The following is a 15,558-nucleotide window of genomic DNA, read 5'->3' as shown; positions in this document are numbered from 1 at the left end:
TTCTTGTCATTTTAAGTAGATATTTGTATTTCTGTGTACTTTCTGCCACTGACATTTCTTTCCCGTCACTTCTGTACATTTCTGTGACAGACTTTGGTCTGAGTAACACTCTAAAACCAGAGTCCCTGTCGTTGGACTTGCTGAACACTCAGTGTGGGAGTCCGGCCTACGCGGCCCCGGAGCTGCTCGCTCACAGGAAGTACGGCCCTAAAGTCGACGTGTGGTCAGTGTAAGTGTCAGAGCTGTGAAGTCGCACGTATGACTCCTGACTGCTGTAAATAAACTGCACATTTACAAATCAGGCCAAATGTCACTAACCATGACATGTTAAAATACTATTATTAAAAAAATCTGCTAAAATGAAGCAAAAATGGTGGGAAGAGTCGTTAAACTGTATTGAAATAAATCACATTTTCAATCCATTATTTTGACCCATCATGTCATCTTTTAGTCCTGCCTTTTATAATTATGAGTTTATGAGGCATTTTGTATGAATTAAATCATTAATTTAATCTTTTCCATGTTTTATTTAAGTAAAATCCAGGGGTACGACACAACAGACTTTAACCACTGAGACGTCTTTTACACCTCGAGCTCTTCTATGGCCTCTATATTGTTGGAGTTTGTACATTTAATGTTGTTGTGATTGACACGATTCAGGATTAGCTTGTAATGTTCTCCCCTGCCAAGTTAATCGTTAAAAAATCTAAATAAGACAGTGTCCTTTTAAAAATAAATCCTAAAATACAAAACACAGACACTTTTGAGTTCAACTTTACTGGTTCTTTTACACTGAGTGAATCACATGTTGACTTATGACATTAGTATAGTTTTGTTTTGAACATTATGAAGTAAATATAGGGCTTTTAAGTGTTAGGGAAAGAATTTAGACCAATTTCTTTGGACACTAACCTTTTGTTCCTCATACTATACTTTATATTCATGTTGCTGTAAGTTCATCCATGTTTTCCCCTTGTAACTCCATCTTTTCACACGTTTAATGTTGTGTTTCCAGAGGCGTGAGTGCGTTTGCGATGCTGACCGGCTCGCTGCCTTTCACCGTGGAGCCGTTCAACATCAAACACCTGCATCAGAAAATGATCAATGGCGAGATCAGCAGCATCCCCAGTGACGTCAGCAAAGGTCACATGGTTCACGCTCCAGACACATGAAAGCATCACACTCAAATACAGAGAATAACAAATCAAATAACAAATAGTGTTTTGAAATGATTTTTAAATGTTGACTGAAATGTTGGATAGAACACTTGAAGTTTAAAGGGATGATTTGCTAGAAGAAGAATTGTAAGGAACAACTATTATTTACACTGCTTTTTTTCTATTTTAATTTTTTTTTATCATCTTTTACTGTAAAATTAGAAAATGTCTGTTATCAGAACCATTTTCATATTGTGCAGACCTAAAATTATTGTTCTGAGACTCATTAAAGGTTTTCAATTTATTTTCCATTTGCAGTATAAAAGCACCTTGGGGGGAAAGAAGCCCAATGTGCAAATCATTCATGAATTCAAACGAGATGTGTGACAGTGTTTTTAGGAAACACAGACCACATGAGAGCAACAGACAACACACTGTTTTTAAAAAGCAACAACACAACACGATCAAAGAGTGAAAATCTAAATAAGAACACGGGTAGACATCATCTAAACATCAAAAGAAACAAAATCACAGCACATTTAAATTAAAATAAAAGTTCCACTAAGTCAAAATATGTCAAATATGTCTTTTTCAAGATATTTGATGTTTAGATGTTTTTGCAAATTAACTGTTTGAAATATATATTATTTTCCTCTTATTGTCTCCATCTTGATCAGTTTTGGCTTCAGTGTCAGAGTTTGTGTGACTGTTGAGCTTGACTCTGTGTCAGTCCCAGTTCCAGTCCCAGTCTCGGTCTCAGTATCAGAATCAGAGTTAGTGTGACTGTGGAGCTTGTCTCTGTGTCTGGCTGCTCTCGAGCACAAACAAACAAGGCTCATGTGTCTTTGGGAAACACAAACAGGTTCAGCTAAAACTGTCGCTGCATCAGCCCAGATCCGAGCGTCTGCTGCTGCCGCTTTTGAATACAAACTTTATTTATGAGATGACATGAATATGAACTCTTTACTATTTCTCCAAGAGGAAAACACATGTTGAAAATGCAAGATAAAGGACCAGCATTTCAATAAGAAGGAAGCGAAAAAAGGCATTCTGAGAATAGGAATGTGCCATATTATTATCACTGTCAATACAAAATAAATAAAATCATACATTTTAAACGGTGCAAATATTAAGGAAGACGTTATGCTTTTGTCTGATACTGTTCTATCTATGATCTTTAATATTATAATTTCTGACATGTACTCATTTGTATTTACTGACTTGCTTGAATAACTAACTAACTAACTAACTAACTAACTAAATAAATAAATAAATAAATACATAAATACATAAATACATAAATACATAAACACATAAATACATAAATAAATAAATAAATAAATAAATAAAATATAGTATATAATATTTGCGGATTCATATTTTACTTGATATTATTATCAATATTATTTACATATGATTTATTTCCGGTTAAAAATATCCTACTTGCATTGCCGTTTAATTTTTTTAAATAAATAAAAAATAAAAAAATAAAAAAATAAAGAGCAGCGGTGAAGTGGAAATGGAGAGGAGGGCAAGGTATATTTGATAAATTGTCGTGTCTTATCAGACTCCAAACATGAATTATTAAAGTGTTGAAAAAGGTTAGCCTCAAAGCTTGTTCTTAAAGTATCATTTGACTGTTACAGGCGCCGTGTCGTTCGTGTTGTCTCTGTTGGAGCCGGATCCGGCCAAACGTCCGAGCATCAGAGCCGCCATGGAAGAGCGATGGGTCAACGAGGGCTACGTCAAGAAGGCCCTGTACACGCTCAAGAACAGGTCAGCCACAAGAAGTACAGAAGATACACAAAATGCACAAAATACCACATGTGACTGGTTTGGTCTGAAGTATTTGTTTATTTGTTAAATCTCTAGTATAGATCAGTGAATCTCAAACCAAACTGTAAACTAAACTCTGACTTTATGAGGCCTACATTTGGGCACAACCTGGTCTAAAAAGAGACTAAACCAGATTTAAAATGATGCTAAACTATGAATAAAGTAGTTCAATGCGATCCATTCTCAACACAGTCCAACTAACACAACTGTCCCACATGTAAAATAATAATATTTTTTGAAGGTTAAAACTTACTGAAATGAGATTAACAATTGGAAATATATAGTAAATAGAACTTTTTTATTGTGTCATAGAATTTCCAGTTTGCTACGTTAATCCGATGGACTTTTTAAATGCTAAATACTAAATGTTTATTTACTTTTTTATATAGTCTATAAGATCTCATTTTAGTACATAAACTGCAGAAAACATGACGGATTAGGCTAATTGCTGTTATTTTTTGACGTTTGTTTGAATGAAATGCCTGTGTGTTTTCTGTGAGATGTATCAGAACATTAGCAAGTGACATAAACTAAAAACAACCAATTTGGAAGTACAGACAAGTACTTTTTTACACACCGAAATAAGAGAGTTAAGAAGAAAAAAAAACAAAAAATAATCCACTACATATGAAGACCAGTAAGTTCAGCCACATCACTCGACAGGACGCGGGAGCGAAGAGGAAACGACTGAGAATTTCTCAAGCAAAATGAAAATTCCTGTGGTTGAGTTTTGTGTATTAGAGTCGGCTCCAGCCGTAACATGTTCTCCCACCACACTCAAACTGCCCTTTGTCCCCGCCACAATACTTTACTCTTTATTACATTCAGTACATTAGGCTACACCATGTCATAGTCTACTAATATTATGACCATCTTTATAAATGCTAAACTTAATCATTTATACCTAAGTCTCACTGTATTTTTCTAACACAATATTCCCCAAACCTTTTGTTCTTATTTTTTTTGCTTTTCCCCAAATTTCTGGAGGGGGGGGAAATTCAGCTGCAATGACACATAATATTTTTTCTCTTAAACGCATTGACAAGCTTTCAGTGCTTATCGGGCAGTTAGTCGTTTAGTCGATTAATCGGTTAATGACGTCTTAGCGGCCAAATTTGTCAACTAATATACTTATTTTTGACTTATTTTATTTAAGACTGTACAGATTTATATGGGACAACAGCAGAAATGAGAAGGTGTTATATGAGTTTTCTGAACATTTAGAATTGAATTGATTAGTTGAATCTGTCTTCACCTCTTCACCGAGTACTTTGAATCCTGTGTTGTAGTTAAACTCTTGTGTGCAGTTTGAGTCAGATACACAGAGAGACGAATCGTTTTGACAATGTCTGCCATGTCTTTTTCGTTTGTAAGAGCAAGTTCATTAGTCGACTCCACAGTGCTGTAACTTACGGTCTAGGCTATTAGTATTAGTAACAGTGTTTACAAGTGTAATGTCTTATTGTTGTATGCAACACAGAGCCAAGATTCATGCTCTATGTGTAGTTTCCTTTGCTTTTCACAGCCATAATATTATAGCGAAATGTTTAATACTGTGTTACAACTGTCATATAAACATGTTTTGTTTTATTATCTTTATGAAATAATCTGTATTATTTTGTCACTTGCACCTTTTATATCAAATCCATTTACTCTCACACTCTTAAAGCTGAAGTTTCTGACTTTGTTTTTGTAAATGAGTGAATTTTGTGTTTTCTCCCAAAAAGTACATTGAAAAAGCAGCACTTTGTGACTAAATGAGACCGCTGAGTTCTGTCTGCGGCTAAAACTAAAGTATTTTATCTCTTGTCAACCAGGAAGTAAGAGCCAAAATCAGCGCTCTGATTGGTTACGCCTGGGTGGTCCACCCCAGTTTCACTTTGCCGTTTGAAAAAGCAGTTCTAAAGCTGTGCACTTGAAAATGAATACATGTATTTACACAGGCTTCGTAAGAGCTAGGGACGCATTAGATAGATTTAAATGCCCACTTCTTCCTTTTGCGATTAGGAAATCAGGTACCCCAGCTTAACTTCAGTCCTCTATTTCATGAATGTTCTTTCTTTTGTGCAGGTTGTGCCCTGAGGACCTAAACTCGTCCGTGCTGACCTACATGACGGACACGATGGGCTACTCCCTCTCTGATGTCATCCACACATTGACCAATAACAGGCCGTCTCCCATCATGGCCTATTATCACCTGCTGCTCAACAAGTTCAACCGCAGCCAGAAGGGGGCCAAGACCATAAAGGTTTACTCAAAGAGCCGGCAAAACATATTTAGACTTTAATGTGTTTAAATTAAAATCACTTTATGACTGCTTTTTGACAGAAATCAGAAAGTGATTGGACGTTACCGAGCAAGAACACCTGGAGAGAAAGAAATGGGAGTGAAACAAAAGGCCAACAAGTAAGAGTTAATTCATTCATTGCTTTAAAGCCATATTTTATATATTTTTTTTCAGTTGATAACTTTAGTTTTAACGTCTCTTGTCGGTTAAAATGTGTAAAAACAAAATAAATAAACTATACTTAGCTACAAGAAGAGATGAGTAATAATGGTTTCTAATGAGGGTGTAAAGTGATATGTCTGCACTTAGTAAAATGTTATAATAACTACACCTTAATTAGCCTTAATAAAACATGAGGAAAAACTTTCATAATTCATAATGAACAAATAATGATTCAGGCTTAGTAACTTCATTGATACCCTAACTACAAGTAAGATATTAAGCCGGAATCATTCTTAATAAAGTATTTGTCAATTATGAATTATATGAATTATATGAATTATTTATTATTTGGATTATTTGTTACACTGTCCTAATACCATCATCTGGTTGTTAATCCCCCCAAAAATATTGAGATCATATTTTTGTCAATATTTCCCAAACCTATCGCTATAGGTCTTTTTATTGCTCAGTGTGCGGTCGCCTCTCCACAGAGCTGTCCTGTAACTTAGTCACATTGCTCTGGTTGCTATGGTATTCTGTGAACTTCTGTTGCTATAGATACAGTCAGCATACATGGGAACGCCCCCTAACAGACCTCTGTGTGGGAAGCAGTCCATTCATTTCAATGTAGAAGAGCTGCTCTGTCACCCACTGTTCAACAACGAAGATGAGCAAACATATACTTTGAGATATATATATTGTGCCAAATACATGAAGATATGGAGAGGATTTAAGGAGCTGAGATCAATACGAGCAATCATGGAAGTGTGACAAACTGGGAGCTTTTGATTGTTATGTTATTTGAAAATGACCTGTAACAGCACAAATCGGCTCATCTGTCGTAGTTTTAACTAATACAGCACTTTATGGTCAGATTGTGTTAAAACAAAGCTCAATGAAAGTCTAACTTGAGTAACAGAGGCTCTTGTTAGCTTCACTGAGTTGATCTCACGAAACAGTGTCAATAGGTGACACATTTGCTGTAGTTACTCCTAAACTAACCCAACTCCTGTGCCTAACTTTACCAAACCCAACATTAAGGCCTTAGTTATTTTATTACCTGGTTTACGGATCCGCCGCACTTAGATTATTGATTTCTACAATATAAATAACAATAACAAACCCGGAAGAAAACATCTTTTGAAATTGAAATGATATTTATATTTCGTCCGCCTGTGCAATATATTTCATTTAGAAATCCGTAAACCAAGTAATAAAATAGCTGTGGCCTAACTAAGTGAATAATAGCAAAGCACTAACCATCTCCATCTCCAAAAAGTGATTTAGTGCACCATTAAAGATTGTGTCAGTGTTTGTTACACTATGTTTCTCCAGAAGAACGTCCCGGATGTAAAAGCTCCCAGACAGAGCAGCCGAGCGCAGAGACCGTCCCAGACAGAGGACAGAGAGATGGGGAAGGAACAGGATGAGAACCAGCCGCCCTCTCTGCCAATGCTGCCCCATCTACCTCACCCCGCCTCCCCCGCCGCGCCCCCGCGAGTGCCCTCCCCCGCTCCTCTTGGGCTGGAGGAGGAGCTGGACGCCACACTAGAGCCAAAAGAGCCACTGTTTCCTGAAGGTAACTGTATTGTTTTATCTTTTTTAGCAACTGGGTTTTTTATGATTAAACTATAATTAATCGTGATGTTGCGGTAGGTAGTGCAAATTAGTAAAAATACATATTTTATCTGACAATGATAAATACATTCTATTCTATATCATTTTTATTCTAGTCCAAGCGACACATAGTAACACAAAGACTCATATAAAAGCACAAACTTTACAATGACAAACAACAAAACATTAAATTTCTTGTTTGTGGCCACAGACAACACAAGTACAATATATTTAAACTTGAGTAATCCAATCCAGCAAATGTATTTTATTTTCATTTAACACAATTTTGTGACACAATTTCCCAGATTTGTTGTTTCTCCATCCAATCTTTTCCATATGTCTGGATGTTTTTTTGCAGTGTCAGTGTTCAGAGAGCGTGAGCTGGTGCACCTGTCTCCTCCCAAAAGCTCCGCCTCTCAGCTGTGTGACTCCGCCCCCTGCCAGGTGCCCTCCGACCCAGTCCGGACCAGCAGCACCACGCGGCCCGCCCGCCATGCCCACCTGCTCAGGACCACGCGATCCGACGGGGCGACCGCCGACCCCGCCTCCGAGTGTTTCCAGGACGACCGGCACCGGGACGACCTCCCCCATCACCTGCCCGTCGAGAAGCTGCAGACGTTTTACACCACCGATCCCAGTCCGGCGTCGCCGCGGATGATTGTGGACGCGGAGCCACTCCCCACAGACAGAGAGCACATGGAGACCGCGCCTTCTCCTCTGCCGCGTTTGAGGAACATCGGCCTCAAGGACACTCACGGCAGGAAGATGACGTGGTTAACGCGGCCGGGACCGCCGGGGCTGCTGGTGAGCGGGTCCAAACCGCCGGCCGTGTTCCCCCCAAGACACCACACGCTGGTCTTTAAGAGTCTGCGGCAGGACAGGGGCAAGCGGAGGGAGCTGTCGGTGGCAGGAGGGATGGGCGTGGCTGGGGATCGGGTCGGAGCCGGAGGAGCGGTGAAAAGGAACTCTGTGCAGTTAAGAGCCAGTCTGCAGCGAGGACTGACCAACCTGAACCTGCCCCTGCTCCCTCCAGCGCTGCAGAAACGAGAGCGCAAGAACCGGCTGCACAGCATGGACTACTGAGCCTCACGTGGGCCTGAGGACACGCCCCGGCCAAAGGGTCACAAAGCACAGCATCAGCCCTGTCACGATAATGCGTTCTGATACAAGAAAAGATCACGATAAACGATGGTATTGAAACTGCACCATAACTTTGGATCCCGATAATCCCAATAAACACTAAATATACAATATTCAACACAGGAAAATGAATCATTGAAGTTCCATACTGAACATTCCACAGCTCAGATCTTATCATACTACAATAAGGATAGATATTGGGCCCCACAACTATTGTTCTGTCTTTTATTTATCAAACGTTATAGTAATTATCGTGACTGGCCTTTACATGGTGCCAAATTTGAACAATGGGGTTTGTTACTTTTGTTATAATGTGAAGTGCAGAAGGCACATGAACCTTTTGTATACACTACTATCTGGATTTTTTATTCACACAGTAAAAAACATATACAAAGAAGTCCGTTTATATTTCTGGTCTGTATTTATTTGATATTTTTTCAGGACAATATAGTCAGTGATTTCACACATTAGTCTTCTCAAATCCATCAGAGCCACAGCCTATATATTAGCTACTGCTTATCTTTCTGATTCTGCCAAAATCCATGTTTTTTTCTTTTCTTTTTTCACTCGTAAGTCACCTCGTTTGTTTAGACACAAACGGAACATGCGTTTCTCTGATTGGTTAATCTGCCTGTCAATCACACACATTTAAAACAGGGGAGACAGAATATATAGGTTCTGCCGGACTTAAGTATTGTCAAAGCGTTTGGCCTCCCATCCGAGTAACGAGACCCGTCCTTGCTTAGCGTCCGGGATCAGTCGAGATTGGGAATTCTCAAGCCAAAAAAGAATTAGAAAGGTAATTACAATTGAAGAACACATGAGAGAAATAGCTTAGTCCTTGTGTGCAATGGTCTATAATGTTATTTCCCCAATGACATGCCCTTGATTGTTCCCATAAGCACCTGTCCCTGTGCCCTCTGCTCATTATGTCACTGTCTCTCTTTCATTAATATTGAGCGCTGCCACAAACACATGGAGGAATCTGGTTGCCACTTTTTGAAGGCGTTTTAATATTTCAGCCGTTGTCACCCGATTCTTTGCATGGGTGCTGCTGTACGAGGACAGATTGAACCGAGCGCGCCCACACTCCAGTTACCTCTGACACACACGCCGACTCTACGGGACACAAACAAAAGCATTACACTTAAGAAGAGACGCCCGCTAACAGTAAGTTAATCGGGATAAGCTCCGAGAGACACTGTTTCCAATCGAGGCACAATTAAAGCCACCGGATACTGTTCATGTTGTGATGCTATCGAGGTCTCATGGTGCCTGCCTTTTGTTACAACCTGATCAAAACAAACTACTTAAGCATTATGCAACTGCTATTAGTTTACACACTCCATAAAAAAGAGATCAAAAGAATTCAGAAACGTTATTCTCGGATTATTTGACTTTTCAATATGTTATTATATTATTATTATTTGTATTATTATATAGACATGTACCTTTTTAATACGTAGTTTAGTTTATTTAGTTGTTGTTTTTTAAACACAGGGACCATTAATCAAAGAAAACATTGAAGAGACCCTTTGTACCGGAGTATCTGCAGTTCTTTTGCAGTGCCGAGACAAGAGGTGCAGTCTAAGTGATACGCAGGTATACGCCGTATACTAGGGAGCATTCTCTGAGCCTGCCCCGCCCCCCGGCATCTATTTATCAACTGTCCCACGTCTACGCATATTAAAAATGTTGCGTATTGAAATGTAATGAAGCTTAATTTGGACTATGATTTTGTGTCAGTCTGAAGAAGCTCATGACATCTTATAACTGGTGAGAACATGTAGAATCTGCACTAGAGCAATGATGCATTTTAACAAATGAATCCACCTACTACAACTAATAATAATTTCAAATGAACTGGGAGTTTACGTCTTTCCTTTGCATCCTCTCTCTCTCCCTGAGCCAGACGTGGAGGAGCCAGACACAGGTAAATCAGCTCACACAGAACTCAAGGTCAGTGATGACACAGACATGTTCTCCACACGTTAAGATGCAAAATGCTTGTTTTATTACAATCGAACTCAAAAATCTAAAATTGAGATGGCTGTTCCATTTGCACCTCTACAAGTGTAATTTGGTGAGTGTTACTTTTTCAATTTGAACATTCAACATGACGTTTTTAGCACCACAGAGAAAGAGAAAATTAAATTGCTGTGTGTAATCTGGAGGCTGGAGCCACAGTCCACAGGGGCAGAGCAGTGTAATTCAGGGGCTGGGCCAGGGGACACATACAATCACTTCATGTTCAAGTGAAAGAGCAATAACCTGCTAAAATGCACCAGAATACACACAATCTAAATTTTCTGTAGGGGGACCAGTATTGTCAGGTCCACAAAATAAAACCAGCCCAATGGACTGTCAAAAACCACAACAAATATGAAATTATTTTTAAATGAATAGGCAATTATGGGTCAAATTTGATCTGTTTCATGTTATGTCTTTGCCCTGCTTCTCTAACTCTCTTCTTCTCTTGTTACAAACCATATATTATATATTGTTTTATTTATATTTATAATAAGCTTAATTTTGACAATGTTATCTCTGTCATTCCCAACCTTTCTAATAATAATAATAATAATAATAACTTTTATTTATATAGCGCTTTTCAGTGACCCAAAGACGCTGAACATATATAAAAAAGGGGGGGTATTTACAGACAGGGGGGACAACACGTACAATACACATTAATATACAGATAAAATGAACAAGACAGAAGAAGTAGAGAGAAAAAGATGGGGATGTAACAGGGGGTAGAAGAGTAGGCAATGGGGTAGAGGAGGCTAGGGGTAGGGGAGGTCATAGGCTTGGGTGAAGAGGTATGTTTTTAGGCGGGATTTGAATGTTGTGAGTGAGGGAGAGTGGCGGACAGGTTGGGGGAGGGAGTTCCAGAGTCGGGGTGCTGTTCGGGAGAATGCTCTGTCGCCAAAAAATTTGAGTCGGGATGTTGGTGCAGTCAGGGTGAGAGAGGAGGAGGATCGGAGAGCTCGGGTGGGGCGGTGGGGGATGAGGAGGTCAGACAGGTAGGGGGGGGCAAGGTGGTGAAGAGCTTTGAAGGTGAGGAGGAGTATTTTAAAGTTTATGCGCTGCTTGATGGGGAGCCAGTGGAGAGAGCGGAGAACGGGAGTGATGTGATCACGGGACCGGGTGTGGGTGAGGAGGCGGGCAGCGGAGGTTTGGACCATTTGGAGTCTGTGGAGGGAATGGGAGGAGATGCCAGTGAGGAGGGAGTTGCAGTAGTCAAGGCGGGAGGAGATGAAGGCATGGATGAGGGATTCAGCAGCGGGGAGGGTGAGGCAGTGTCGGATTTTGGCGATGCGGCGGAGGTGGAAGTATGAGGTCTTGACGATGTGGCTGACATGGGGAGTGAAGGAGAGGGTGGGGTCCATGATGACACCGAGATTGCGTACCAGGGTAGAGGGGGTGATGGTCGAGGTGTCGATGCTGAGTGAAAAGGGACCAGTTTTATTGAGAGTGGATTTGGTGCCAATGAGGAGGAGCTCTGTTTTGTCACTGTTCAGTTTGAGGAAGTTGAGAGTGAGCCATGATTTTATTGTAGAGATGCAGGTTTCAATGTGGCTGAGGGGAGGGTTTTGGGTGGATTTGGTGGTGAGGTATATCTGGGTGTCGTCAGCGTAGCAGTGAAAGTCCAGGTTGAGTTGGCGGAGGATGTGACCAAGGGGGAAGATGTAGCAGATGAAGAGGAGGGGGCCGAGGACTGAGCCCTGGGGGACCCCTGCGTTACTGGGGAGAGGGTGGATGAGTGACCGGAGAGGGAAATGAACTCTTGCCTGTTGGTGAGGTAGGATGTGAGCCAGTCAAGTGCAGAGCCCTCAACACCCAGTTGGCGCAGCCTTTGTAGGAGGATGGAATGGTTTATAGTGTCAAAAGTAACAGGATGTTGAGGGCCCCGGAGTCTGCAGAGGTGAGGAGATCGTTGAGTACTTTGACCAGGGCTGTTTCAGTGCTGTGAAGTGGGCGGAAGCCAGATTGGAGGGGTTCATAGAGGTTGTTTGACTGGAGGTGGGTGTGAAGTTGGGCGGCGACGATGCGTTCCAGCGTTTTTGAGAGGAACGGCAGGTTGGAGATGGGGCGGTAGTTGGAGAGGTTGGCGGAGTCTAGGGTGGGTTTTTTGAGGATGGGGGTGATGGAGGCCAGTTTGTAGATGGAAGGAACATGGCCGAGGGATAAAGACTGGTTGAAGAGGGTGGTGAGATGGGGGATGAGAGCAGGGAGGCAAGCCTTGGTTTCTGTCTCAGATACCCTCTTGTCTCACACACTCTGAGGGTGGGCTGCAGTGGGCCACACTCTATCTGCATGTTGTCAAGAGCCTTTTTCCTTTATGGCAACAGTTATTTTTTTTCAGAAACAAAAGCATTATATTTTATTATTTTACCATTATAATTGTGATTATTAAGCCGAAGCTACATACAGCGCACTCCCAGACCAAGTACCAGTGCTCTGAGCTCATTTACAGCCACAGTCAGCTCTTTTCAGACTACAGCCACTTTTTGAACACAAAATGGTACAGCTCGATCTGTCCCCATGGGACACACTGTGGAAATAGTTTGGAGTAGTTTTTGTAAGGAATAACTAACCAGATCGCTTCTATTGAGACCTGAACAGACAATAGCAAAGTGAGGTGAGAGGAGAAGGAAAAGAGACACAGCGGAGGATTGCACAAGTGTTTGGAAACACGAAGGAGAGCGGAGTTTGTTTGAGGATGATTGATCTTCACACACCAGTGTTGAGTTGAGTGAGTGGCGTGAGTCATGTGCACTCAGTGTCCAGGCGCGCTCACTCCAGGCGAGGAAAGCTGCTGTAGACAGCATTTGGAACATTATTTTAGCATTAAAATTATAGTGATGCAATAGTGTTACTTTTTTGCGGCTGCTAACATGTTCTTTCCTTGCATGGCCTTTTGAGATGTTTGATGGTGGTGCCAACCTTTCTCCTTCTCCCATTTGGGCTGTCCTCATCTGCTCAATTTCGAACTTAATTTGAGCAACTTGCTGCTTCAGCGCGTGACTACTTTCACCCTTCAGTCCCATTTGAAGTTTAAGCTTCTCAGAGAGCTGCCCCGGTGCAACTGTTTCCTCTTTGAGCCTCTGTAGTTCTTCCTGATGATCTCATATCTCTCTCAACTCTTTTGAAAGATTTGCTGCTTTTCTTGCTCAGATTCTTGCTGAGCAGCTTTGGAGATGTTTTGGCTGTTTAGAGTGAACTCCTCTCTCTAGTCATAAGCTGCTGCTTCTTTTTTAGTGACCAGGGTGAAGGTGTGTCTCTCTGTAGCTTCCTCTGACTTTGGTGTTGTTTTTCTTCAAACGTGGCTCAACTCTAGGCTCTTGATGTCATCCTTATTCTTCACCTGAATCTTGTGGAGGTCCATTTCAGGAGGAGCAGGGGATGGTTTTGTTGAAACCCCTCTCTTTATATATGTTTTGACTCTTTGGGTTGTCAGTGAATGCACCCTAATTTAGACAAATTATATTTTAGTGTTGGCCCTGCGACGAGTTGGCCACTGTCCAGGGTGTACCCCGCCTAAGGCCCGAAGTCACTGGGATAGGCTTCAGTCACCCGCGACCCCAAAAGGGAACAAGCGGTAAAAAATGGATGGATGGATGGATATTCTAGTGCATAGCAAACCTTTATTAGTTGACTCTTAAAAGCTAATGTATTAATCTAAAATGATACCAAGGTTTCTGAACTTTTTTGTTCCCTCTTTTAAGTGAGGGATAGATTTTATGATTTTGTATTATGGAGAAAAACATTGTTGCAGTTTTTCCACATTTAATGTTAAGTAGGAATCATTCCACAACAATTTAGTCAAAAACAGTTTACATACAACAAAAAAGATTATTTATAACAAGAAAAATAGCACCTTGAAATCCTTATATGTCCTTGTTTTTTCTAGTTTAGATTGACTTATGTTGTCTTTGTTTAAAACCCTAAGGAAAACCGTCTGCCAAGTTTTATTCTTATTTTACTTTCTTCAAACTTCTCAAAAACATCCCAAAACGTCTTTGTCTTGACTTGTAACTTTCACACATACCTTGAAACAAACCAAATACCTTTAAGTCAATTGTAATAATGAAAACAATGCCATTTTTTGTACAAAGCGTGTGTCCAAACCGGAGTGGCCCGTGTTATGACTTGATATGGAAAACCTTTCAATGATTCACGAGGCGTATGATGATGCGTTCATGGAGACTGGGATGTGGCGTTCAAACACACGCTGCAGTGAGCGCTGGCGTGTCTGAAGGGCAAGTGCACGTTTGTAACTTCAGAAGGCCGACATGTGACCACAGCTAAATATTTATGACATGTTCACTTTCAATGTTTACAGCTGCACCAGAGCCTTCTGCTGGAACACACTCCGCTCTCGCTTCACAATAATAATAATAATAATAATAATAATAATAATAACAACAACAACAACAACAACAGAGCAGCAGCAACAATAATAATAACAACAACAACCACAACAGAGCAGCAACAACAACAACAACAACAACAGAGCAGCAGCAGCAACAATAATAATAACAACAACAACCACAACAGAGCAGCAACAACAACAACAACAACAACAACAGAGCAGCAGCAACAATAATAATAACAACAACAACCACAACAGAGCAGCAACAACAACAACAACAACAACAGAGCAGCAGCAACAATAATAATAACAACAACAACCACAACAGAGCAGCAACAACAACAACAACAACAGAGCAGCAACAACAACAACAACAACAACAACAACAACAACAACAACAACAACAACAGAGAAACATAATAATAATATTTGTTTTTTTAAACACAAAAAAAACCCCACAAAGAACAGCAGAACTAGAAAGAACATAATGTAAGTAAAGGAATTAAAGTAGAAAATAAGGGAATGGCATCAAAGGAAAAAAATAATAATAATAATTAGAGCACATAAAGCTAAATAATTGTCCCATTTTGTCTGTTAATTTTTTTTAATTGTCTGTTTTTAAGTCCTGAGGATATTTTTGCATAAGTCTGTTAGGATATTATTCCTGTCCTTATTTGTCCGAGCGGTTTGCATACATTTATTTGTAAGGAGCCTTCACATAAATTCATACAACAAAGGTTTCAACATACTAAGTCGCATAGTAGTAAAATATTCTTGTTCCCTTAACGATTCGGCCCATGGGCTGGAGTTGAAGCAATATTCCTGTCAACTTCATTCACTTGTTAATGAATGACTATTTTCTGTGCGTGATGAGCCACAGTGTTCTCGTCAATGTTTAATGAGCGTTTAATATTGTTACTATATGTGTTTCCTCATTATTTGATTACTCAAAGTTGTGTTTGGATTGATTCATGTGTGTT

General features: G+C 40.3%; 1 protein-coding gene across 1 annotated transcript in view; it reads left to right on the top strand.

Annotated features, from left to right (window-relative positions):
* The window catches only part of LOC140365334 (uncharacterized), a 32,815-nt gene extending 24,660 nt beyond the window's left edge, over window positions 1-8,155 (top strand). Inside the window, exons 5-11 of the mRNA XM_072451708.1 lie at window positions 91-229; window positions 1,016-1,143; window positions 2,804-2,933; window positions 5,064-5,241; window positions 5,322-5,399; window positions 6,778-7,021; window positions 7,418-8,155. Of these exons, the coding sequence (XP_072307809.1) occupies window positions 91-229; window positions 1,016-1,143; window positions 2,804-2,933; window positions 5,064-5,241; window positions 5,322-5,399; window positions 6,778-7,021; window positions 7,418-8,142 (1,622 nt within the window). The 3' untranslated portion in view covers window positions 8,143-8,155. The remainder of the gene's footprint in view (window positions 1-90; window positions 230-1,015; window positions 1,144-2,803; window positions 2,934-5,063; window positions 5,242-5,321; window positions 5,400-6,777; window positions 7,022-7,417) is intronic.
* Window positions 8,156-15,558: the final 7,403 nt, after the last annotated feature.

This window comes from Eucyclogobius newberryi, unplaced genomic scaffold, assembly GCF_026437365.1.
Source record: "Eucyclogobius newberryi isolate DKJ021-1_F unplaced genomic scaffold, fEucNew1.0.hap1 SCAF_1, whole genome shotgun sequence".
Classification (NCBI taxonomy): domain Eukaryota; kingdom Metazoa; phylum Chordata; class Actinopteri; order Gobiiformes; family Gobiidae; genus Eucyclogobius; species Eucyclogobius newberryi.
This window is presented reverse-complemented; position numbering and strand designations above follow the sequence as displayed.